The sequence below is a fragment of the Dothidotthia symphoricarpi genome (assembly GCF_010015815.1).
Source record: "Dothidotthia symphoricarpi CBS 119687 unplaced genomic scaffold P153scaffold_15, whole genome shotgun sequence".
In the NCBI taxonomy this organism is placed as follows: Eukaryota; Fungi; Ascomycota; class Dothideomycetes; order Pleosporales; family Dothidotthiaceae; genus Dothidotthia; species Dothidotthia symphoricarpi.
In genome coordinates, this window is record NW_022985022.1 from 110981 (window position 1) to 133776 (window position 22796).

General features: G+C 51.8%; 8 protein-coding genes across 8 annotated transcripts; 4 read left to right on the forward strand and 4 right to left on the reverse strand.

Moving 5' to 3' along the window:
- Positions 1 to 3069: 3069 nt before the first annotated feature.
- P153DRAFT_358712 (aldolase) lies at positions 3070 to 5103 on the forward strand (the record flags this gene model as incomplete). The annotated part of the gene is made up of 1 exon (XM_033666823.1): positions 3070 to 5103. The coding sequence occupies one exon, from the start codon at positions 3070 to 3072 to the stop codon at positions 5101 to 5103; it is 2034 nt and encodes a 677-aa protein (XP_033521461.1).
- Positions 5104 to 5918: 815 nt separating this feature from the next.
- P153DRAFT_295888 (uncharacterized protein) lies at positions 5919 to 8796 on the forward strand (the record flags this gene model as incomplete). The annotated part of the gene is made up of 7 exons (XM_033664058.1): positions 5919 to 6053; positions 6104 to 6170; positions 6227 to 6482; positions 6537 to 6701; positions 6755 to 6933; positions 6985 to 8035; positions 8085 to 8796. The coding sequence occupies 7 exons, from the start codon at positions 5919 to 5921 to the stop codon at positions 8794 to 8796; spliced, it is 2565 nt and encodes an 854-aa protein (XP_033521462.1).
- A 2482-nt stretch (positions 8797 to 11278) lies between these two features.
- On the reverse strand, positions 11279 to 12878 carry P153DRAFT_358714 (uncharacterized protein; the record flags this gene model as incomplete). Its single annotated transcript, XM_033666824.1, has 3 exons — positions 11279 to 11293; positions 11346 to 11375; positions 11526 to 12878. 3 exons carry the CDS (start codon positions 12876 to 12878, stop codon positions 11279 to 11281), a joined length of 1398 nt encoding a protein of 465 aa, XP_033521463.1.
- Positions 12879 to 13455: 577 nt separating this feature from the next.
- P153DRAFT_424403 (uncharacterized protein) lies at positions 13456 to 14412 on the forward strand. The gene is made up of 2 exons (XM_033672484.1): positions 13456 to 13802; positions 13857 to 14412. Exons 1-2 carry the CDS (start codon positions 13698 to 13700, stop codon positions 14175 to 14177), a joined length of 426 nt encoding a protein of 141 aa, XP_033521464.1. The 5' UTR covers positions 13456 to 13697; the 3' UTR covers positions 14178 to 14412.
- Positions 14413 to 15182: 770 nt separating this feature from the next.
- On the forward strand, positions 15183 to 16600 carry P153DRAFT_424404 (mitochondrial carrier; the record flags this gene model as incomplete). Its single annotated transcript, XM_033672485.1, has 7 exons — positions 15183 to 15356; positions 15415 to 15449; positions 15502 to 15575; positions 15642 to 15860; positions 15915 to 16100; positions 16152 to 16409; positions 16461 to 16600. The coding sequence occupies 7 exons, from the start codon at positions 15183 to 15185 to the stop codon at positions 16598 to 16600; spliced, it is 1086 nt and encodes a 361-aa protein (XP_033521465.1).
- Positions 16601 to 16960: 360 nt separating this feature from the next.
- P153DRAFT_432919 (uncharacterized protein) lies at positions 16961 to 17860 on the reverse strand (the record flags this gene model as incomplete). The annotated part of the gene is made up of 3 exons (XM_033672997.1): positions 17752 to 17860; positions 17520 to 17695; positions 16961 to 17460 (listed from the first exon to the last, which is right to left on the reverse strand). The coding sequence occupies exons 1-3, from the start codon at positions 17787 to 17789 to the stop codon at positions 16961 to 16963; spliced, it is 714 nt and encodes a 237-aa protein (XP_033521466.1). The 5' UTR covers positions 17790 to 17860.
- Positions 17861 to 18066: 206 nt separating this feature from the next.
- On the reverse strand, positions 18067 to 20516 carry P153DRAFT_398448 (uncharacterized protein; the record flags this gene model as incomplete). The annotated part of the gene is made up of 5 exons (XM_033671642.1): positions 18067 to 18856; positions 18910 to 19085; positions 19856 to 20189; positions 20247 to 20425; positions 20479 to 20516. The coding sequence occupies 5 exons, from the start codon at positions 20514 to 20516 to the stop codon at positions 18390 to 18392; spliced, it is 1194 nt and encodes a 397-aa protein (XP_033521467.1). The 3' UTR covers positions 18067 to 18389.
- Positions 20517 to 21284: 768 nt separating this feature from the next.
- P153DRAFT_57718 (DUF689-domain-containing protein) lies at positions 21285 to 22703 on the reverse strand. The gene is made up of 2 exons (XM_033673291.1): positions 21856 to 22703; positions 21285 to 21792 (listed from the first exon to the last, which is right to left on the reverse strand). The coding sequence occupies exons 1-2, from the start codon at positions 22499 to 22501 to the stop codon at positions 21488 to 21490; spliced, it is 951 nt and encodes a 316-aa protein (XP_033521468.1). The 5' UTR covers positions 22502 to 22703; the 3' UTR covers positions 21285 to 21487.
- Positions 22704 to 22796: the final 93 nt, after the last annotated feature.

A 22796-nucleotide genomic window follows, 5' to 3' on the forward strand; every position in this document is an offset into this window, starting at 1 on the left:
TGAGTTCGTCAAGAAGAAGAAGAAGGGCGGAGGGGTGAAAACAGTGCTAAATGAGGATTTGAGAGCACATGTACAATGTATTTGGGGAGCGCCCAGCCCTTTATTACAACCAGCCACCACACCATTAAATCGCAGGGGAATTACTTACAACAAATTGTTCCCACACATGTTGAGACAATCGCGCTCTCTGACCCACACGGTTACAGCTAGGACTCCACATGCATGTGACAACGTCCGAGAGGTCCTGATATTTGACTGGAACTTTTGACAATGCTTGGAAGTCGTGGCCTTTCTCTACTTACGTTTGACTGATCCCATGGGGTCAGATCTGGGAACTCGAGACGCCATTTCACCTTCAATCATGCAGCGCATAGAGGCATCGGGATGCATTCTTTCAGTGCCAGCACTTGGATAATCCGATTTGTTTACGAGTGGTGGGCTCGTAATTTTTTCTGACCAAATTGTCTGGTGAGATCATTGTTAAAGCATGAAAAATCGGGCTTAAGTATGGTACCGTTCTCTCCATTGATCGGAATACCAGGAACTAAGGTGCAGCGAAATCTTGCAACAGCTGGACAACTACATCCAGGATAAGTGTGAGAGTCTCAAGCCTAAATTCCAAGCGGTATGCGACTCGCATGCACCTTTGTAAAAGAATTTGGGGCAGTTTTACAGCTTGTAGGAGTCACAAAGAACACAACTTACTCCCTGATTTTACAATAGACCGAAAGCCGTTCTACGCATAGGCACAACACGCGACGTCGACGTTATACGGGACGCGTTGCAAAGAGGGCTAGCTTGTAGCCATATATGTCCCTATCGTTACTGCGACTAGCCACAACATGATATATACGAATCTCTGGCAGACAACGCGACCCGCAATCAATGTCATCGGCGAATGGTACCAAGAGGTAAGCGTAATATAAAGGAGCTTCACCGGATGTACTCTCACACGCCCAAATGCTGCCTAAAGGACATGACCGTGCCAATCGGTTCTCTCGAATTAATAGCCTCCAACGTAAGTGAAGCTTATTTTTCCGATTACTAGATTGTGCTTACAACTCTCGACAGATTGCTAAAGTCAGGACAACCTATGCAAGCGGGTTATGGTTGCGACGAACATGGCATCGAGCCTCCAGTTCACGTTACACCGAACAAACTAAAAAGCAAGATTTACTACTCTTGGAAGGGGAAGACAAGTATCTGAGGAGGCCCATCAAAAGAGATGTCTGCAACTCCACATTATGGTTCCCTTCGCATGGCATGTAGAAAGGAATGTACATACTTCCTACCGCTCTATAAGCATTACCATCATGGCCATTGTAAAGGCAGATCATGGGGTGGGTTGTCAGATGACCACGAGTGGTAGAGTTCCCTCGAAGTATGGGAAAAGGCAGGCAACAAGCGTGGAGAAACAAGTGATACTTGGGTACGAACACTTTACCTAAATAGGGCACACAGTATTGACTGGTGTGCAGGTTGGGCGAACCAGTGGACGTGACCAGGCAGGCAATAAAGAAGAATGAGAAGCTGACTGGTCGGCTAGGACGACGTGGCCTCTGCTGGCCCTGGAACAATATACTAGATGTCGTGCGAGAGCTTTTCGGTACCCGCGGCAGTTCCGTAAACCTACACGCTAGCGTGAAGATGTGCCGTGTTCTATGCTGAGGAGATGGTGGGTTGCTGGGTGAGGTGGTTGTGTCTTATACTTCCGTAGTGATCGATGCTCAACAGTGGTTCAGATTTGCTCATGTCTTATATCAGGGTATATGTTGGAGCTATGGTAGATAGGCGAGTGGTTGTTCTCGAGTCACTTGAAATCCGACAATGGTCCTCTTCATAGGTTGCTGCTGGTGGAACTGTCGATGGTCGTGTACACTCCACGGTGATTCCTGAATGACCCGATACCAGCCAAAAGGTGGCGTTCTCCGAGACTTGTAATTGTGTCAACGGCAAAATTATCAGCGCTGATATCGTATCATCTATCCAGCTACACCGCTCGAGGAGGTCTTATCTTGGTAGATTGGGTGATGCGGGAGGAAACTTGATGCAGTCAGCCTTGAAGAATATTCCGTCATCACTTTCCGGGGCGGAGGTTCATTCTCGAGCAAATCTGGGGAAACGTCTTGGCTAAGGACCTATGAGGGTTGTTGGATGCATGTTCTTCGTACGTGTGATGTCGCTTACATCTAGCAAGCTGCAAAGAGTAGCACACTGAGGTGCAGTTCTCATCTAGTCTTACTCGAGCCGAGCTCGTATTTGCCTGCTTTCGGCGCCCCTGCAAGGCCTCACAGGCCTCGAACAGCGAACAGAACGAAGCTCGTGATGAAGTGTCGGCTGGAAAGCTTGGTACTCATCACGACATTGGCCGTGGGACACCCTCTCCACCATCTCCACCAATCCCCCGCACAAAGAATCGTATCACGGTCGCTTCCGCCCCAATGGCCCGCCAGCAATCTGTCGAGGGAGGCCATGGCAACGTTCGCGATGGACTTGGCGGAGCGCGAGATTCAATTCTGGGGAAAGGGCTGATTGGTGCGAAATTATAGGCCTACCAAGGAGCCGACGGAGGAACTTCAACGCCAGCTCTCGGCGAATGTGCCATGGTTCCCGCTCTGACCCGCGGGCTCAACCCCAGAATATGCGACCCGTAGTGCCGTTAGAAACGGCATATTCACTGTCCAGCCATAGGACGGGTCTAGAAAAGACAAACCCGCAGATTATCCGGGAGGCTGGTGCCTCTGCTTGGTCAGGATACTGTGCTATCTCACTATCAATCTTCAAACGCACGTCGATCAGATCTTCCACTCGTCGTATATCTCGTTGTACAAGTGCCCCTGTAGCCAGCAGCTATCTGAGACGTTTGCATTCTTCCAGACATAGCCCCACGGGCGGACCCTCCTCGATATTACGGCGATGGTAGGAAGGGATCTTGGAAACTGTCAATTGAATACCGCCCGTCGCATCCTCGCCGGCATACGGCTTCGCATCAACGGCTTCAACACCTACGGTTAACGCGCTCAGCCCTGCACAGCACGCGACTGCGCAAAGCCCACTCTGACGCTTCTCATGTCTACACTCGTGCAGGCTGGGAGCGTGCCCGTCACCCATTTCAAGGAAGGCGCCGTCCTCGACGTCCGTGAGATACCCAGTGGCGAAAGGCCGTCGCTCTTCATCCTGCACGATGGTGGGGAAGAGGACATGGTCAGCATCTTCGCCGACGTGCTGGGACAGGAGTGGGCGTCGACGGCGTCCGTCCAGGAAGCACAGGCAGGGCCGTCGTCGACCATCTATGGCATGAGCAGCGCGGCGGTAGGCTCGCAGCTGGACGGCTGGGACCGCTCGAGGCTGCTGATCAACACGCACCGCGTCGACGGCGGGCACGAGTGGAACGAGGCCCTCACCGACCGCTGCGACTACGAGTACCTCTACACGCGCGCGCCCTTCTACCGCCGCGACGTGGCGCGCTTCCTCTCCATCGTCTTGGGCCAGATCAGCCCTCACCGCGACCTCACCAAGAAGGCGCGCACGACGCTGATTTCGACGACTTTCCCCGACGTGCACGCCGCACTCCCCAACTTGGACATTCTGTCCGTGGGCGCAGACGCGATAGAGATACGAGTGGATCTGCTCGAGGAGCCTATGCCAAACGGAAGCGTCAGCCAGGTCCCGAGTTTGAAGTATGTTGGGGAGCAGGTCATGACCCTGCGCCAGCGCACGGAGCTGCCCATCATATACACGACAAGATGCACGAGGGAGAACGGCCGCTTCCCCATGGACGATCCAGGCCTCTTCTACAAATACCTTGCGCGCGCAATTCAATGGGGCTGCGAGTACATTGATGTGGAACTGTGGCTGCCCGAGGAAATTAGGAGGAAACTTGCCGAGAACAAGGGCTGTAGCAAAATCATCTCTGCGTTCCACGACTTCTCGGGCTCGTTCAAATGGACCGCGCCTGAAACGCAAACGCTCTTCCAACGCGGAGCGGCGTACGGGGACATTGTCAAGATGTACGCCCTCGTCACGTCGATGCAGGAGAACTACGAGCTTGAATACTTCCGTTCCACTATCCAAACCAAGTACCCCCACCCGCCCTTTTCGGGGCTCAACATGGGTCCCATGGGCCAGCTATCAAGGACGATGAACAAGATCTTCACTCCGATAACCCACCCACTCCTTCCTCTCATCGCAGCCCCTGGCCAGTTAAGCGCTGCCGAGATCAATGCGGCACTCCATAGCATGGGGCAGATGGCCAGACAGGATATATACGGTATTGGTAGCTTCCGATCCACATCTCAGGCCATGTTCTTCGAAAAATGCTTCAACGAGCTTAGCCTGCCGCACTCGTTCATGTTTGCGGTGCGTGCGCCAAAAGCTTCTATCGAGCACATCCTACGACGTCCTAATTTTGGAGGAGCGTACATCAACCCCCCGCTAGCGGTATCGGCATCAGCGGCGTATCTTCCTTCTCTGTCCAACGCTGCGCAAGCCATCGGACAGATCGACACTGTGTTGGTGCGCTCGGGAGGTAGCAGTTCGTCATTGTTTGGTGATAACACTAGATGGAAGGGTATCCGTGCTACGTTGACGCGCGACTTCGTGCCGTCAGCGTACAGCGGCCGAGCAGCATTGCTGCTGGCCAACAGTGAAGCTGACGCATCAGCCTCCATCTTTGCGCTGAAGAACCTGGGCATTGGACCCATATACACAATTGGGTTCAAGTCACACGGGCCACTATCCACAGATGTGGAGCCGGTCCGGTCTGTTGAAGATGTCAAGCGCCTAGAACAGCCGTTTGTTATCATCTCTGCCCTGCCTGCGGAAAAGTCGCTCCTGGTGGTGCCCTTGCTGAAGCACTATAGAGTTGATAAGGCCAGTGGGCATGGAATTGTCGGCAAGAGGTCTGCAGGCAAAGTGTTTGTTGACTTGGCCAGTGGAACCCGCAAGGTCGACCCACTGGCAATGGCTACCGCGGCAGGTTGGACTGCATACGGTATCGCGGACGTGTCGGCCTGGACTACTGTGGAAACCATCAGGCTTCTTGTCGGTCAGAACGTGTGTTATGATTTTGTGCGTCTGGCCTCTGGGAGGGGTCTTTTCTAGAATCTTGTACCTAGTCAATCGATCAAACCAAGTTTACCCTGACAAGCTGTGTCATGCGTGTGACCGCCTTTCGACGCAGCGCGTTACCGCCAATCGCTTCGCCATCGACGTGAGCTAGCCAGGATGTCCAGAAGCGGCCAAGCTGACAAGGACCTCGTGGGCTGCACCCGGAGCACACCGCATGCAACCATGCGCGCGAAGGAGCGTAGTTCTCGATAGGCTCGCTTGCAGACAACATACCCCAGATTTTCCAGGTTCTTGAGAGGTCGTGCCTCCGGCGCTATTGAGGCACACTAAGCCACACGGAGCGGGCGGCGTGAGACGAGTGTAATCTAAGGCTCAAATTGCACTGACCGAGCCCGGTGCGCTGTCTTGCGTGCCAGGGTCCCGCACTCCCCGCTGGCCTCATGATTGTCACGCTTTGCTGCCCTTTGCACTGTCAGCGCCCGTCCGAGATGCAACATCAAACGCCTTGGCCTAACGGTGTCCTGCACCGCTGCACCGCCGCATCCTGATAGCCCGAGATCGCCATCACGCGCACCCCCAGCCGTTCTGACTGGCATTGCCGGCCACAGGGACGCACGAACTGAATCGCTGCTGTCGGAGTGGGCGCGCGCTCCCGCAGATGCTCACCAAGCCCTTGCTGTCCGAGCCCACCCTGTCCGAGTCCACTGCTAGAGGCCTTAATTTGAACATCCATCTCGCGCCCGTGCATATCCTGTCACCTGTACCTTCTTCTCCTAACGGTCTTGCTCGCGATCGATTGTTATTCTCCACCAGATCATGGTTATTGTCTTGCATTCCACACGTTTCCAATGTCTACCAAGGTCTCGCAAGCAATGGCAGCAGCAATGTCGAGGCCGCAGATCGGCATCGATCGTCTGCCGGCCCGCCGAGTCTCCAACGAGCCTCGCGAGGCAATGAATTGCAAGAGCTGTCGCAAGCGAAAGGTGCCCATTCTCCACCCCCGTTATTTTACTCTTGCTGACAGCCTGTCAAGATCAAATGCAATCGTACACGGCCAACATGTGAAGCTTGTCAAGTGTTCAACTGCTCATGCGTCTACGGTAAGCTTTATGCTCTAGTGGCACTTGACCACCCGCGCACACGAGCTAACATCGAGCCTCAGATGCTGTCCCCAAGAAAAGAGGCCCGAAAACCGATGTTCTTGAAGCATTACTGAAGCGGGTCGATGGCCTGGAAAAGCGCTTACACACAGAGGGAAAGAGTGATGATCTCACAGAACTCGACCCCTCCGCAATACAAGATACAAGTGACGACACTGCCACCAGTGGCTCACCATCAACATCACAACCTACTCTCGACATTGCGAGTGCTCCGAACCATGCGAACCAGCTAATGTCTCCTGTGGAGCCCAGGTACCCATAGACTACCTCCACAGAGAGAGTCAACACCTTGCTAACAGCAATCAGCTTACAAGCACCCACTCTCGCCCCCGAACTCCTCCTCGACACATACTTTGCCAGGATACATGGAAAGCCATATTACATCCTGGACGAGACTACAACACGGCAGCGTCTACACGCGAATCAACTTCCTGGCCATCTGGGCTATGCGATCTACGCAGTGAGCGCTAGGTACGCTTCGCCTTCCATGAGCTTAGCAATGCAACCATTCTAACAAAGTATAGATATGCTCCTCATTTTGGAGGATACAACTCTGCAGTACGAATTGGCCAGGAATATGCGCGACGGTCTCGAATGGAGCTGGACATAGACGAGCCCTCTATTGAGGCTCTGCAGACGCTCATGTTGCTCTCGCAGGCGAGCCATCAACTGGGCAAAGGAAAAAAGACTTTCATGCTACTGAGTATGTACAGAACAACTTTGGTGTCAATGTGGGGCTAACTGTGAACCTTAGCTTCTGCGATCAGCATGGCCATTGCGCTTGATCTCCACCGCGAATTGCCAACGGGTATGAAGGTCACACCAGCCGAACGAGAAGGCCGACGGCGACTGTTCTGGTCATGCTATCTCATGGATCGTTTCGCAGCTACCGGCTCCAAAAGACCGTCATTGATCGCGGATGAATCGATTGTGCTGCGCCTACCTAGCTGGCAGATGCACCCAGGCGCAATGTTGTTAGAAGGGGATTACTTCCCAAACGGCTCCAACTTGCAATACATGGGCGGGTCCGGAAAAGGCGGGCAAGGAAGCATGGGTATGCTGATTGGCATATCAAGAATTCTGGGGATAACAAACCGCTACCTGGCGGCGGGAGGGGTCAAGGGCGACTCGCACTTCCCCTGGCACTCGCTATCGAATCTCTCCAAGATACGGCACGAACTCGACATCTGGGCCTCGGACACACAGGACACTTTCACGTCCATCGAAGCCCTGTTTGGCCAGCCAGACAGCACAATACTAGTCCTCTCGAAGCTGGTGTACCACCTGATACATTGCCTTGTGTACCGACCATTCCTACCAGTCGACCTAGCAGAACTATCCAGTACCTCACAACATCAACCCTGGCAAATCGAAGCTACGAACCTTTGCTTTCTGCATGCGAACGCAATTGCCGAACTGGCCGAGATAGGGAGAGCATCATCAATCATCGATTGGCCAGCGTTCGTAGGCTACTGTGTTTCCACGGCTGGCACCATCCATGTACACGGAGCGCACTATCCCAGCCGGGAAGGAGAAGTTTTCTCAGTGAGCGCAGAGTTTCTCTCCCGTGAGATGCAGCAACTTTCCGAGTTACGATTCATTTGGGCTGGTGCGCAGCATCAGCGGGAGACACTGCAGACGATCTACGGATGCCACACCGAACTCGTCAAGTCACTGGCAAGCAACCCAATGCGCTATGCGCCAGTGTTTCAGCTTGAAGACTTCTTCGATAGGTATCCAGGTCAGATTTTCGATGGATCGCACATCACTTTCACTGATATTGCGGTGGAATCGATTCACGAAAGGTGAGGAACAGCTGCAATATCATTGGCTGTTCTTTCTAACGATCAACAGCCTCACAACATACAACATCGAACAGCGCAACAACATGTACATGAACAGTGGAGTGATAGGAAACATTCAGTCCTACTCACAACCAGTTCAGTCACAGCCTTCACATTATTCTAACGGACACTCTAATAAGAGACGTCGATCCACAGCCACAAGCTCGAAGACAGTGCAGTCGCAAGCACCGCTACCAACACCCACCACATCCACACACCCTCCAATTCTACGCGAGTCCAGACCATCCAACGCTGGAATGTCCGACTCAAGTCCAAGTCCTCTCGACGCGAAAGCAAATCAAGGTCCCAATTCCGCATTTCCACCATTCACACCACCCCCGAACAACGGTGCATTGAATCTTCCCGGCACAACCAACGGCAATGGTCTAGCCCTGCCTTTTTCGCCCAACTTCTCGTTCTCGCCACTTCCGCAGTTTGCCAGCTTGGCGCCGTCCCCTGTTCCGCGTGCGGCAAACTTGAATCTGCAGAATGGCAACGGCCATGAAAACACGTTTTCACATTTCGATCCTATGCTCAGCATGCCAACACCATACGATCAGCAGCCGACTCCTGGCGCCGGGAGTACGTCAGGCACGTCTGTGCATACGGATCCCGACAGCAAAGATCCATTTTTGAGTCTACTGGAGCAGCTTGCAGAGAACGAGGTTAGCAGGGGTGGACCGAGCGAGCTGGACTTCTTCCTGAGTGGGCAAAGCGGATAAACCATTACACCTTGCTATCCGTATCGAGCTTGAGGCGGGGACAAAGAAAGAACTGCTATGCGGTACAAGTCACTATTCTTCGGCGACTCAAACTTCTATTTCGATATATGTCATATCAGCTTTGAAAGCTTATTTTTTTCCGGCTATGGGCGTTACGGGCGCGTCTGCCAAAAGGCAATGCACAAGAGAACAACGCGGCGCATTGGAATCCTTTGGACATCTGGGAACGCTCAGGCTTGAGCTTTGGAAAAGCGGCCTTGATGAAACACGTCACGACCGCCACTAAATATCTATGTATTTGTATAATATCTATACCCTCAAACCCACTACCCAAAGAAGATGTTGTGCTGTAACCGGCCTTGCAAACTCATCTCCACCCCATGCCTTGTACAAGATCCACACGTCGATCGTGACATTCCAGACTATTTGCCGCTACAAGGGTGCTCCGTGGAGTTTCCAAAACCATGTCGTCGTCGACGTCACATTGAGGGTACGAGTATTACGAAGTTTCATTTCCCCACAAATGCGCTTCCCGCTCGTCTATTTCAAAGCTTCGGCCAGATTCCCCCGAGCAGTAATTTAACCGGTGGGTAGCGGAGAATGCCTTTTCTGTCGAGTCAAGCTGGGGATTGACTCGTATGTAGAGCGCATCATCGGCTTCGGCTTCGTCTTCGCACTAGGTCCGACCCATCCCACCGCCCCCCCAGTCGAGGGCATGTGCTTTTTTTACCCCAGAACCCGTGGCCGTTTTTATCGCGATCGGGACGTTTGCTTGGACGACCGAAAGCATGGCTGTCCATGCCCGCTGCCGCTTGCCGCTATTATTACCAATTCAGTGCGCGTTGGGTGGCGGACCCGAAAATCGAAAACAAAGGATGCATAAGGAACGACTCGCGAAGACACCGCTCAGCTGAACTTGGAAGCAGATCGTCTATCTACAACTAGCCGTCTGTTGGGCCGTTTCAGCTTTAGTCGTCCCTCAGCTGAATGGGTGTGTAGCCATCTACCTCGTAACGCAAGTGTGTGTGAGTGAGATACCATCGTAATGACCTCCATGCCCGTCCCCCCCCGGACTCGACACAACACTCCGCAAGGATACACCCCAATAACCAATGACAACTACTGCAGGGGCGATCGCGGCTCTCCGTTCTAGTGCCGGGTGAATGGACGTCTATTCTACTTCTGGAATGTCCTTTTGAGATCGCCAGCTTTAACGCAGTACAATGTACCCTCGTACCCCCGCTGTAGATAGGTGCGTAGCAGTCACATTTCTATATCGGGCAGGTTGGAAGTGGCACACGATGTAGTGCGTCCTAGGAGATAATCGATGTAACGCTTCTTATGCCGATAGAAGAATCCAAGGGAGAGGGAAATAGACATTATATTTTTGCCATAGGTTAAAAATCTCGGAGTTCTTGATTTGCCCATGTGCCTTATGGCCCCGTGCCCCGTGCGCATGTTCACGCCTGCTTGGCGGCTTACGAGAGGCGCCTGCAAATGCGGATGTGGGGAAAAAGAAGCCTTGTGCGTACCTACTGCAGGGCGACGCCAGGGCGCAGGCGCAGGATCTGTGGCGTGACGGTTTGGGCAGCAGTCAGCAGAAAAAAACAAGTTGGAGGCGTTACCGTTTGGCCGCCACAAGAAATCTTGTTTAGATGAAGCTGCACACGCCAAGATGTCCCTTTTCGCAAATGCGGTTCCGCCTACCTTCGCCTCACGAAACATGTGAAGCCGTGATGAGATTTCTGTCACAATCGGACATGTTGGTTTGTCTTATGTGATCGTGACAAAGAGACGAGTTTCATGCGAACAAGGGCGGAGTGAAAAACACCGCGCTCGAACAGGCTAGGCCGTCATGCATCTTCACATTGCTGGTACCTATGCTAGATGAGCGTTTATCCCGTGGCTGGGCGGCAGTCCACACATATACCTGGTAGAAATTATCAACAGACCACGCGAGGGGGAAACGACTGGGGTAGAGAACCCCTGTCCAGGTGGGTGTGGGTTGTTCATATCCCTGTCTCACACACAGCGAATCACCCTTCCACGGCAGACAGATCTTAATCTCCCTATTGGGTTGACCTGCTTGCGTGTATGCGAACCGAACTGACGCGGCTACCTTCTGTAGTCCAACGCTCAAAAGCGCTCAGCCACATCGATCCACTCGCGCATATAAGATGAGTGAGGAGATACTGAAAACGTTTCGGATAGCTTAGCAGGGTAGATGCACGGAAACAATATTACCTGCATATCAGCATGTAGGGAAACGTGGTACGGCTGCGGCAACGGTCATCACATTGACTGGGTGCCTGTGTCAGTTGGTATCCTTGATATGGTGTGTATGTATACAGTATCACACTGTCAGGAACGTCAAGCGAGCGCATAGCATTGCGCGGAAATGACACGGATAGAGCACGGCATAAATATGGACATTCTTGTCTGACGGATTTGTCTCGCCTAAGGCTGTAATGTTTAGGAGAAGCTAAGTCATGGTGACCTAGCGTATGTTAGCATTGAAGCCGTAGAATCTTATAGGGAAGGGCACGTACCAGTTCTTCAGCCGAAACGGGATGGATAGCCTGCCAATTACACACTGGTTAGCATAGCTCAAGCATCGCCGCATACGCTCCCCCAAGCTGCGGGTATTTATGACGCAAGCACAGACCCTTGCGACCACATATGCAGATACGGGAAGCAAGCTCGGACGAGCGGAAAGGAATGATACATACCACACAGTTGTCAAAGTCCTTCTTTGTGGCTCCCATTTTGATTGCCACGCCAAAGCCCTGCAAGATCTCTGCACTCCCCTGACCCAAGATGTGCAGTCCAACGACCTTCTCCTCCTCGCCAACGCAGACAATCTTGTATGCGGTGGGCTGTTTCTCCTCGGGCTCCATCATGACGAAGTACATGCCAGTGAACTCTGTCTTATAGACCTTCACTTTGTCACCATACTTCTCGCGGGCCTCGGGCTCAGTCAGGCCCACTGAGCCGATTTCCGGGTGTGCAAAGACAACCGAGGGGATGTTGGTGTAATCGAGCTTCGCGTCCGACTTGCCGCCGAAGAGACGGTCGGAGAGACGTCGTCCAGCTGCGATGGCGACGGGAGTAAGCTCGAATCCGCGATCGCACACGTCGCCAATGGCGTAGATGTTGGGGAGAGAGGTGTTCTGGTAGTCGTCGGTCACGATGTGTTTCTTGTCGTTGAGCTTGATGTCGAAGTCCTTGATGTGGAGGTCTTCGATTTCAGGATCGCGGCCAGTAGCGAAGAGGACGACTTCGACTTCGATAGTGGACTCCTTCTTCGATTCGGTGTTGCGGTAAGTGACGCGCTTCAGTCCGTTGCCGGCCTCCTCAACCTTTGTGATCTGTGTGCCCTTGTAGAGGTTGATGCCCTGGCGTTCGTACTCCTTTGTAACGGTATCTTGGATCATGGGGTCGAAGGTTCGCAGGAGCTTGTCGCCGCGGATGAAGAAGTGTGTCTTCGTGCCGAGCGCGTGGAGCATTCCTGTCATCTCCACACCGATATATCCTGCGCCGCTTGTGGCAATGCTCTTGGGCTGGGTTTCGAGGTCGAAGAATCCGTCGCTATCGATGATCAACTCCTTTCCAGGAATATCAGGTACTATTGGCCGTCCGCCAGTCGCGATAAGAATGTGCTTCGCCTTGACACGCTGGGTGCCTCCACCCTCGAGGGCAACCTCAACCTCATCTTTTGCGACGAACTTTGCGCGCCCCTTCAAGTGGTCGATCTCATCCTTGTTGAGGTTGTTCTCGTATATTCCGTTGAGCCTCGTAACATAGGCATCGCGTTTCTTCTTGAAGTATGGCCAGTCAAATGATGGTTGGTCCCCCACACTGAATCCATACGCCTTCGCGTCCTTGAACGTCTCCGCAATAGCCGCTGCGTTCCAGGTCACCTTCTTCGGGACGCAACCTACGTTCACGCAAGTTCCACCGTATCGTTTCGATTCGACGGCAATGACTTTGGCACCGTGTTTGGCAGCTCGTCGAGCCGAGGCGATACCTCCACTTCCAATACCTATGACCAGGTAGTCACATTCTTTGGTCGTAGAAGCCATGGTGGGGCTGGTTGTAGAGAAGTGGGATGAAAGGTGTGAAAGACGCGCTGACGCCAGTGTTACCTTCAAAGTGGAGGGAAAGTGGGACCGTGATAGGAAAGATTGGCTTGCGGAAAGAGGGGTAGTGTAATAGAGACTCGGTGACAGAGCTCGTAGCCTACAGACAAATGTTCTACGCATGAAGACTGCAGCGTGGGGCACAGTGTCTACTTATGGAATGACGCAAGAGCAGCTCGAATCCAGCGATCGGTAGAATGTAGACTGGACCTTACTAATGCCTTCTAATCGTCCAGGGCCTCGATGCGCAGAGACAAAGCTGCGGGAAAGACCGCGATAGGAAGGACGTTCGGAAGGAACGAATGGCAAGCTGAAGAGCGTCTACAGCTCTCTATATATAACAGTTGCGACTGAAGCAGACGTTTGCGCGACAGGGTATTGGAGAAAATGCACTTTTCACAAATTCGTGATGACGAAACATGGAGGCTGCCGGAAGTCATGCATGGCGCTTTGCCGTTTCTGGTAGCTCCCTTGGCCATTAGCTCATCGATCTCACATCTCTCCATCACGACACTCGGTAGCTCATCTGGTGAACGTGTTTCAAAGCAACTGTATGTTCGCCACTTAAACCTGTTACTCTGTAGCCGTTGGTCGGAGACATGCCAACGAATGACAGTTGTACGCGCATTTGTGATCCCACCTGAGGTAGTTGGAGCAAATATCACACCACCACCTTTTCACAGCCTGCAAAACATCGCGACTGCTTGAGCATCCTCATCCACAGCAGCGCTACTCCTTAGCGAACTCTCCGCGACTTTCAAGATGGGTGGCAGGCTCTCCATGCCCAAAGGCCCTGATGGCCTCAGCGAAACTTCTAGGCCAACGTCAGGCCGCCTTCATAAAAACCGAGGCATAATAAATGGCCGAGTGCGCCTTACCCGATCTATCTTCCGTTAATCAAGCCAACTAACACACTCCCAGACTGTAATGGCCCCTCTAGCTGCCTTTACCATGGCCGGTCTACTATTCGTCTATGCCCGCACGTCGATACGCGCCGCAAAGCTCAACGCAAAGAAACACAGGGAGGCGGATGGAGGACAGATTAGCTGGCATAAGGAGAGCTTGAGGCGACATGGGCAGTTAGACAGAATCGATGATGATCGAGGAAGTTTGAAGGAGGCGCTTCTGGGGGATTTGGGGGGAAGGCGGAAGAAGGGATCGGAGGGAGAGAGTGAGAAGGGGAGGACGGAGAGGAGTGGGAATGATGAGGAGTTGAGGAGGTTGATGGGCAAGAAGGACTAGGGGTGAGGCGAGGGTGCAAGCGAGGAGTGTGATGTATTTGTGTTGTCCTTATCGAATATGGGGTACAACGACGTTCAAAAGTTGGGTCAGACACATTTGCCAGTAGTCAACGATTCAGAGTAGACGCGTACTGGCGTTTCCATTGTGTTTCAAGGTTCCTACACAGTAATACATAAGCTATCGTAACCAGTCTAGCCAAACTGTGTCAGGATTACTCATAACCTGTCGCTTGGACGTCATTCAAATTGCACTGTGGACTGTTTCCACTTGATACAGGCAGCCAGGCAAAGCTGGGTACATATCAGCTTGACTGAGCCGAATTATCTTGGTGCCATGTCCGCGGCCGGTAGTTCCCATCGTACGTTCCTAGTAAGGATCATACACTTTACTCTCCAGACTATGAGCTTGTGATCACGAGAACTGAAGGCTCCCAACGTGTTCGTGTAGCACGGCGTGGTTAGTTCAAATACACGCAGCAAACCAGCAGCCTTTGATGTGTCGTAGCTATCATAGAGACGAGCTATGATTCGTTCAAGCTATGTAAATGTTCGTTGTGGCTGCAAGCTTCACATGTGGTGAAAGTCAACCCCCGCATTCTCCAAACAGCTGGGACGTGTTAACGGACGGGGTAGCAGTCGTATTTGCTTTTCGAAAACGAACATCCAAACAACGACGATCTCAGTGATGTATTCAAACAGTCGATGAAGCTCTTCTCCGAATAGAGCAGTGCATGTCGTAGCTCGTCACCCTGCAGCGAATAACGAAGCTCGCTGCTAATTGCCCCACTACATCACCACGCGCCCCAAACATCTCAGAGCACTCTCAGCCATTGCCGCTCAACCTTCCTCTCACCAATAAATCCCTCTTTTCAAAAATCGTCGCGCATATCCAGACTCCTCATCAGCTTCACGAAGACGCGGGCTTGATGGATCACGCCCGGCTACTGGTCTCATCGCGATTGCCGTAGGAAGACATTCCCGTCTTCCACAGCTAGCGATAGCCAGTATGCCCGAGCAGGGAGAAACGAGGCCGGAGATCAAGACTCTCTCCACCAGGCCGCGAGATCTGACCGACGTCTCCCGCGCGGTACTGCGCAGCGAGCAGGCGAAACGATGGACCAAGAAGTACAGGACCGAGGTTGCTGCGAGCTCTAGCAGCTTGCTCTCTACAATTGCCGCAGTACGTGAGCTTGTTTGCCCTCCTAGTATTACCAAAATTGTCTGCTAACAGCTGTCAGTATCCTCTGGACTCCGTAAAGACACGACTTCAAGCGTATGCCAGACCAGGTCTTTGTCCAAGACCGCTGAACGCTGACCTTGGATAGCTACAAGTTCAATTCATTCTCCGACTGTGTTCGCCAAACATACGCGAGTGAAGGAGTCCACGGTTTCTGGCGTGGTGAGTTTGCGCATCAAATCGATGACGTTGTGCACTGTAACTGACACCTCGCGTCTCGCGTCATAGGCGTGTGGTCACCTCTCCTCAGCATTACACTCGTCCGAACCGTGTCCTTCTCCATATACCAGCGGTCAAAATATGCGCTCGATGACTGGATACACCAATATACCGGGAGCTCGCCGCTCGCCATCGCAAACACACGAGGTGCATGGCCTACACTATCGACTATCACATGTTTTGGACTTGCAGGCGCGACAGCAGGTGCTACGATAACAGCGATCGCCTGTACGTGGGATGCGACATGCCTTTAGTTTGAAGTTTGACTGACATGGTCAATAGGCCCTTTCGAGCTGACCAAGCTGAGCGCTCAAATTTCCGTGTTGATGGCTGACCGCAAGGACGGCGGCGGCAAGGATGACGCGGTGCGAAAGAGCTACCAGAATCTCGGGACGTACAAGACTGCGCAGAACCTTATTAGGCATAGGGGCTGGCGAGGGTTATACTCTGGGTTCCATCTGCATCTGCGTGAGCACTGCCAATGACGCATCAAAGTGGTAGTCTGCTGACAAAACACAGTTCGAGATTCCATCGGCACCGGAATCTATTTCGTTACATATGAGAGTATGAAGCAGGTTTTGGCAAATGCAAGTGGAACTTCAACTACACATCCTCTGGCTGTAGTCGTAGCTGGTGGCATGTGTGGGCTTGTCAGTTGGGCATGTATATTCCCCATCGACACCGCAAAGAGTATCTACCAGCGAAACTGCCTCGTCGGAGGCAAAGATAAGCAAACGAGGCCAAAAATTCAGTTCTTGAACCCTCGGATGTATCGAGGTACGAATCTTCCTTCCATTCATACCAGCCAGCTATACTGACAGTGTCAAGGTCTTGGCGTGTCTATGTCCCGCTCCTGCGTAGTCAACGCCATTTTCTTCACCGCATTTGAGTTCACCAAGAAGCGCATCAACGGTATGACATTCGACGAAGACCTTCTGCGTGAACACGAACGAAAGGAAGGGTTATAAGATGTGCATTGTCAATATGGGACGGAGTTATTCCACGGATGTGGATTTGTCTGCATAGGGCATGGTGTGGAAGTATGGAGGTTATTTGAACACGGAACCTGGCATGGTATGTAACAGAGCTGGGATTTGAGTTTTTTAACAGGTATAGCTTTGAGTAGGACGCAATATCCATCGTGCGTATCTTGTATCTTGTATACCGCCAATTTCGCGTCCCGAGGAACTCGCCTCTCGTTCGTATCCACACATCCCAGTGATTCCCACTCTTCTTGCGGTTGATCTCGTTCAAGATTTCTTTCCAGCCCGAAAGAAGCTTGATTGTCTTGTCGTTCACTGTTGTCATCCAAACCGGCATTTAGACGCTTACTCTCGACGCGACTTCTTGCACTCTTGTTTCTCTTCTTCCGAACCGTGCTCATGATAATCGCACCGATCCAGCTCCTCGTACGCACCCGCCAAGATCCTGCTGTACTTTAGCATGACTCGGATTAAGAATGCATGTGGAAGCTGGTCCCGTTTTTGCAGCTGCTCGCTTTCGTCAAGGTCCATATATTCCTCAAATACGTGGCAATGGCAGTCAACCAGGAGCCTCAGGATAGGGTTTTCCGGAGGGAGGTTGGTAAAAGCATGAATGACGACATCGTAGTAAGGTGACTGTGTGACTAGGTGGTCGACGAGGCTGTTGCGGACAGCTTTCGCAAACTCCAAACATAAGAAGCGGTCGCCAAACGTATACGCTTTGATCCTTGCAAGTTGACGGGCATGTGCTACAATGGTGTTGTCGGACTCATCAACCCCAAAGGCCCAATCCCGATTCGTAGCGGGAAGCTTCTGGCTGTAAAGCCAATCGACGAAGATGTCAACTTGATTTCACGTAAGTATACGCGGGCCCGCAGTTCGGTTATTTGAAATTCTGACTCACAGGTACCAGAATCGACATCCTCGAGCGAAATAGCGCCATTCTGAGCCTCTTTCCACGGGCCGTTCAACGCTTTCTTGAAGTATTCAGAGTGCTCGATCAGCAACGCTTTATGAATGAGGTGTTTCGTATGTTCGGGTCCGATTTCGATTGTCACGATCTCGTCGCGCGTAGCTGCACTGGATAACGGGTCAGATATGTTGACGTGAGGACAGTGTGTCCAACGTATGTATACCTTGGACGTTGCGCCTCCACATATTTGCCGTCGGCCATGGTTGCTGAGTCTTCGCGGTTGATATCTGACTGATTCAGAGTGGTTGGAGGGGAGTGTTCGAGTGGGGGATTGTGGGGATATTTAAAGGTTTGAGTAGCAGGCAAGGTGAAAGTAAGTCCTTATCGCGCTTTCTGTCTTGGCCAGCCTCTCACTTTCACTACATATGCTTCACCTAGAACTGGGTTACATCCGCAGATTTCGTGTATGGTTTCTACAAAACAACGAGCATGGATCAGATGTATTAGCACAGACGTTTTTGGTAATCCCGAAGAACACGGTGGATAAGTAGCTGTGAATTTGAATACTCAATCTACTATGGTCATCGAAGGGAGGTAGGCACGCCGTCTTCGTTGAAGCTCGCCCTCTGGCTAGTGCGACTTGTCTCTCTCGTTCTTAGCCGATGTTGGCAGCGTGTATTTTCCCCTTCAATGATTATATCCTTCACTTGTTGAGTCTATTGTCCACCGCCATCCTAATTTCGCTCTAGTCGATAGTGTGCCGCATGCTGTTGTCTGGGAGTCGTAACATTTCTTCTGCCTTTCGGAATCTGCCAGAAACTTCTCGGTATCTCCCTATTCTTCAACAGCTGCCCTTTCCTTTCATGGCGACCACTCATAGTACTCTTCTGCATCAATGTCGATTTCAGTCCAGCCGTTGTCTCTCATCTTCGCAAAACATACCATGGCGCGAACTAAAAAGTCGTGGGGGAGCTGCTTTCTGAGTTCGAGTTCGTCACCATTGCCATATTTATCAAGATCCGGCATACAGGTCCTACAGTGTACTTCGACAATTAGGTCCAAGATCGAATCATCCGAGGACGAACTGGCGAAGAAGTAGATCACCGTGTTATAACAGGGGGCGTCGAACATGACCAGTGAATCGACAAGGTCGATACGGACAGCTTGGCGAAATTTGGGAGCGAGGATCCGATCACTGAAGATGTAGGCGTCGAGTCTGACCAACAGACCTTCATCTCGTGAGTCTCCATGCCGTCTTTGACCACCACACAAATCTTTCTCGAAATTCGGTAGTGTTTGAGTGTACATCCAATTGACGAAGATCTCGACTGCGATAACGTTAACAAAGCGGTCATCAAGAAAACATTACCCCACCACATACAGATATCGCAATCGACGTCTCGCAGTCGAACCACACCTTCTTCGGCCTCCTTCCACGGCCCGTTCAAGGCCTTCTTAAAGTACTCGGAGTGCTTGATGAGGATCGCGCGATGAACGTAGAATTTGGTGAGATCCGGCCCGACTTCCACCATAACGACGTTCTCGCTCGCGAAGGTTCTATGTGAGTTGTTAGGTTGATAGATATCAACGTTGTATTCGTGTGAAGATTATATACCCATAGCTTCGAGTTTCTGGTGTTATGATTGTCGGCATTGTCGCTGTCTTGGAGATGCGTAATAGCTCTGACGGCTGTGGTTGGGACCCGGAGGTTTTGTGTTGTGTGTTGGTGTCGAGATGGCGTCAAGGTGGCTTAAATACTGTGCGGATATTAGCCATTATGAAGTGAAGGTGAAGTGAAGGTGAATTTTGACACTAAGCATCATCGAACCCGCAAGGTCAGCCTGAATGCTGGACTGTATGTCGTATTACTCGAAAACAATTATTTGGTTGGAAAGCATTGTATAATCTCACCTACGCGGATGCAAGGATGGGAAGGGTATAATTTCAATTGTCCCTTTCGTCTAGACTTTGTCTTTGCCTCTTCTTATCTGCCATTGAAAAGTAATTCCAGATCAAGCCTCGAATACATGTGCTTGCTAGCATGGCCTTGTATCTCATACTATTCCCTCAAATACCGCTCTCTGGTATCTTGACGCTCCGCCAAAGCTTCCAGCCTCCCATTTAGTCTTTGGCCAAGATGTCTTCATCTTTTTGCCCTAACTCTACGATGCCTTCAGTTGCCACAATCAACACCGGCGTCCATCTGGCTAGTATATCTCGGACAACTCCGCTCCTCCCCAACTGAGGCATGTCCGTGATAGTCACATTCCCAAATCTCAGTTTCAAGTGAGTTTTTCGCAACCTTCCTGTATCTCACCATAACTGACACAAGAAATTCATGTGGTAGTTGCGTGAGGATCGCTTGTTGTTCTTGTGCGGACGAAACGGAGGACTCTCGTGCGAAATGGCTAGAGTAAGAATCGACCATAAGTCTCAGGACCGGATCGGATGGAGTGAGATGAGCATAGGCGTAGACAACGTTGCTCACTTCAGGTTTAGCTTTGAGCGTAACAAGGCACTTTGTGACTTCGTAGAGCATAGCGTGGCGGAACTCTGGAGCAACAAGGCGGTCACCGAGTACGTAGCCTTTGATCTCATTGTCTCCCGTGATGTCCATATTAGGTACAGTTTGCGTGTACAGCCAGTCCACGAAGATTCCAACTACAAACGACATCAGTCAACACTATCAAATTCCACAATCTCACAGTATATACTCACATATGCCACTCTCGACATCTTCGAGCACAACAAGTCGCTCCTTGGATTCCTTCCATGGACCATTCAGCGCTTTCTTGAAGTATTCGGAATGCTGGGTGAGGAGCGAGCCGTGGATGTAGTGCTTGATAGCCGTTGCTCCGACTTGGACAGTGACGAAGTTGCTGTCACGCGTGATGGCACTGTGTATAGCGTTAGCTCCTCCAAACGGATGGTGATTGCTCAGGGAGTGTACCTGAAGCACATTGGGGCTGTTTTCTTCTTGGAACTCATCGTCGTTGTCGTTGCGGGATAGTTGTGAAGGTACTATGATTGTGGAAAGCTGGTGTTGAAGTCTGGGTTGAAGCTCGTGAGCAGGCTTTTATGAGGAACGTACTGAACCAGAGAGGTAAAGGTAACAATCCTTCAACGTAGCACGATGAGTTTATCACGTTCTCAGTTGTGTTGCGTGCTTACTCTCTCACTTTGCCAGGAGTTGACTCCACCGGCTCTGAAGCCTCACTGGAATGGTTTCATGGTACCAGTTTATCTTACCTTCATCTTTTAAGTACGGGCAGTTTTCCCTCACCATAGTTCACACAACCGACACTCCCACGAGGAAAGCTTCTTCTACCTTGTTGGTTGCCCAGACCCCGTGGTGCAGCAGACACCACACTGGCACCCAGGAGTAGACACATCAGTATTATAAAAAGATAAGGGGCATCAAGAACGATATGTACACAGCAGTCTTCACATCCTTGGACCTAATGAGATGACATACTCCATACTCTATACTCGGCGTCTCACCAAAGCCCGAAAATAAGGATGAAGAAACCTCAAGACTGCAAGACATAGACATTCAAACCTTGGGCATCTCCGCTAAGTGGCTCAAACAACAGCCATACTAGACCGATGCGCTTGGAACCCAACATCAGGGCACAAATGCGCAACGCCTTCAGTGCGAACCACTCAGCGATGACACTGCAAATATGACCACGCCTGAGTGTTGTGACAGGCTTGGTGAGACTGACATTTTGCTCAGCGATGCAGAGTGAACCATTGCAATACTCCTCAGTTTCGATCGGGCGACGTCTTTCATACGAAGCGTAGGCGTAAGCATCAACACAATTGCGGGCCAATGTCTTGGTTCAACGACAAATATGTTTTACGCCTATATCCATGCATCACCACCGTCTAGCCTCGCAATCAGATTCTCCTCCGTAACGCCTTGTTCATGCAGTCCATATACACGTCAACTCCGAAACCTACAACTGGATATCGTTATTCAGCAACCTGACTTCCTCCCCAGGCTTGAAGGCTGGCAACCCAATATATGGGCAACCATCACATCTGAACGCGTCTCCCAGTGCGCAATTCCCGCAACTCCCCACTTTGCCCTGCACGGTAAAGTCAACCTCGTCGACGAGATCGTCGTCGCCCAACATCATCGTGTTGAGTACTTTGTCGGCGGAGTCGCGTTTGGCGGCGTCTTCAGCCTCGAGCTTTTCCTTCATACCGCAGGTGCAGTCTTTGCAGGCACGGCGGCGCTTGCCAGATTTGGGGCGGCATTCTGGTGCTGTATACTCGTCAGAATGGGGTAAAACGACTGAAAAAGAGTAGATAAGCAACTTACGTTGAACGATTGGTTTGGCCATGTCTTGTTCTGTGAGAAGGTCGTCTTCGTCGACGAGGTCGTCATCTTCGCCTGTTATGATGTCGTCCAGATCGTCACTGAAGTCGACAAAGCCTACGCCAGCTGGCTTGACGGGCTCTGGGGATTTGCGCTTGCCGTTCAGGGTCAACGGGACCGAGCCATCTGCATTCGCCGTCTGTGTTCCATTGATGGCACCATTTGTCCCATTCACACCGTTCGTCTTCTTCTTGCCAAACTTCAACGGTATCGACACACTCTCCTCCTGCTCCGGCTTCGTCATACCCTGTGGGCCGTCGACCAACCCAGCCAATATGGCCTCTGTCTTCTCTGAGCCCTGCAGACTGCCGTCCTGACTTTTGAAGACCCCTCCCACGCGTAGAGCGCTTACAACCTTGTTCATCACATCTCTTGCGAGCAACCGATGACTCTCGCGTGTTGTGCCATCGGCGTCGGTGAGGAGGAGAACAACATCGTATGTGGCGGATGGTAGGTTCACTAAGCCGGCTGCGATGCGATCCAACATCTGCAGGTCTGTCGAGGTGCGGTCGTGGATCTCCCAGACATTGTTGAGGACTTCGGGATGCGCTGAGATGGATGGCGGGGCGATGAGCAGTGTGCGAGACATGGCGAGATGCAGATCAACGGTAAAAGAAGCGTTTTGTTGGGCGATTAAGCGATTGTCTTCGGGTCGTGACAATATCAGCAGGGTTTCTTTCGCGACAGTCGTTATGAAGTTATCAGAGGCGATTAGCAATCACCTCCAACTTTTTCCGAGGCGATAACCCCTCGATGACACGCCACAGCGAGGCGATATCGGCCAGCGCTCATTCGCCGGAATTTAGCGGAGGAAAGAACGATCAGGTGATAGATGTGGCAGGTGGGGCGAGCGGAACTCGGCCCATGTCTAGCGCGAATTCAAA

Bases quoted from the DNA above. Each gene is read 5' to 3' on its own strand.
- P153DRAFT_57718 (XM_033673291.1), bottom strand. From the start codon at position 22,501: ATGTCTCGCACACTGCTCATCGCCCCGCCATCCATCTCAGCGCATCCC. The intron at 21,793-21,855 runs GTAAGTTGCTTA...ATACAGCACCAG, and splicing joins GGCCAAACCAATCGTTCAAC to AATGCCGCCCCAAATCTGGC.
- P153DRAFT_424403 (XM_033672484.1), top strand. From the start codon at position 13,698: ATGGGTGGCAGGCTCTCCATGCCCAAAGGCCCTGATGGCCTCAGCGAA. The intron at 13,803-13,856 runs GTGCGCCTTACC...ACACACTCCCAG, and splicing joins GAGGCATAATAAATGGCCGA to ACTGTAATGGCCCCTCTAGC.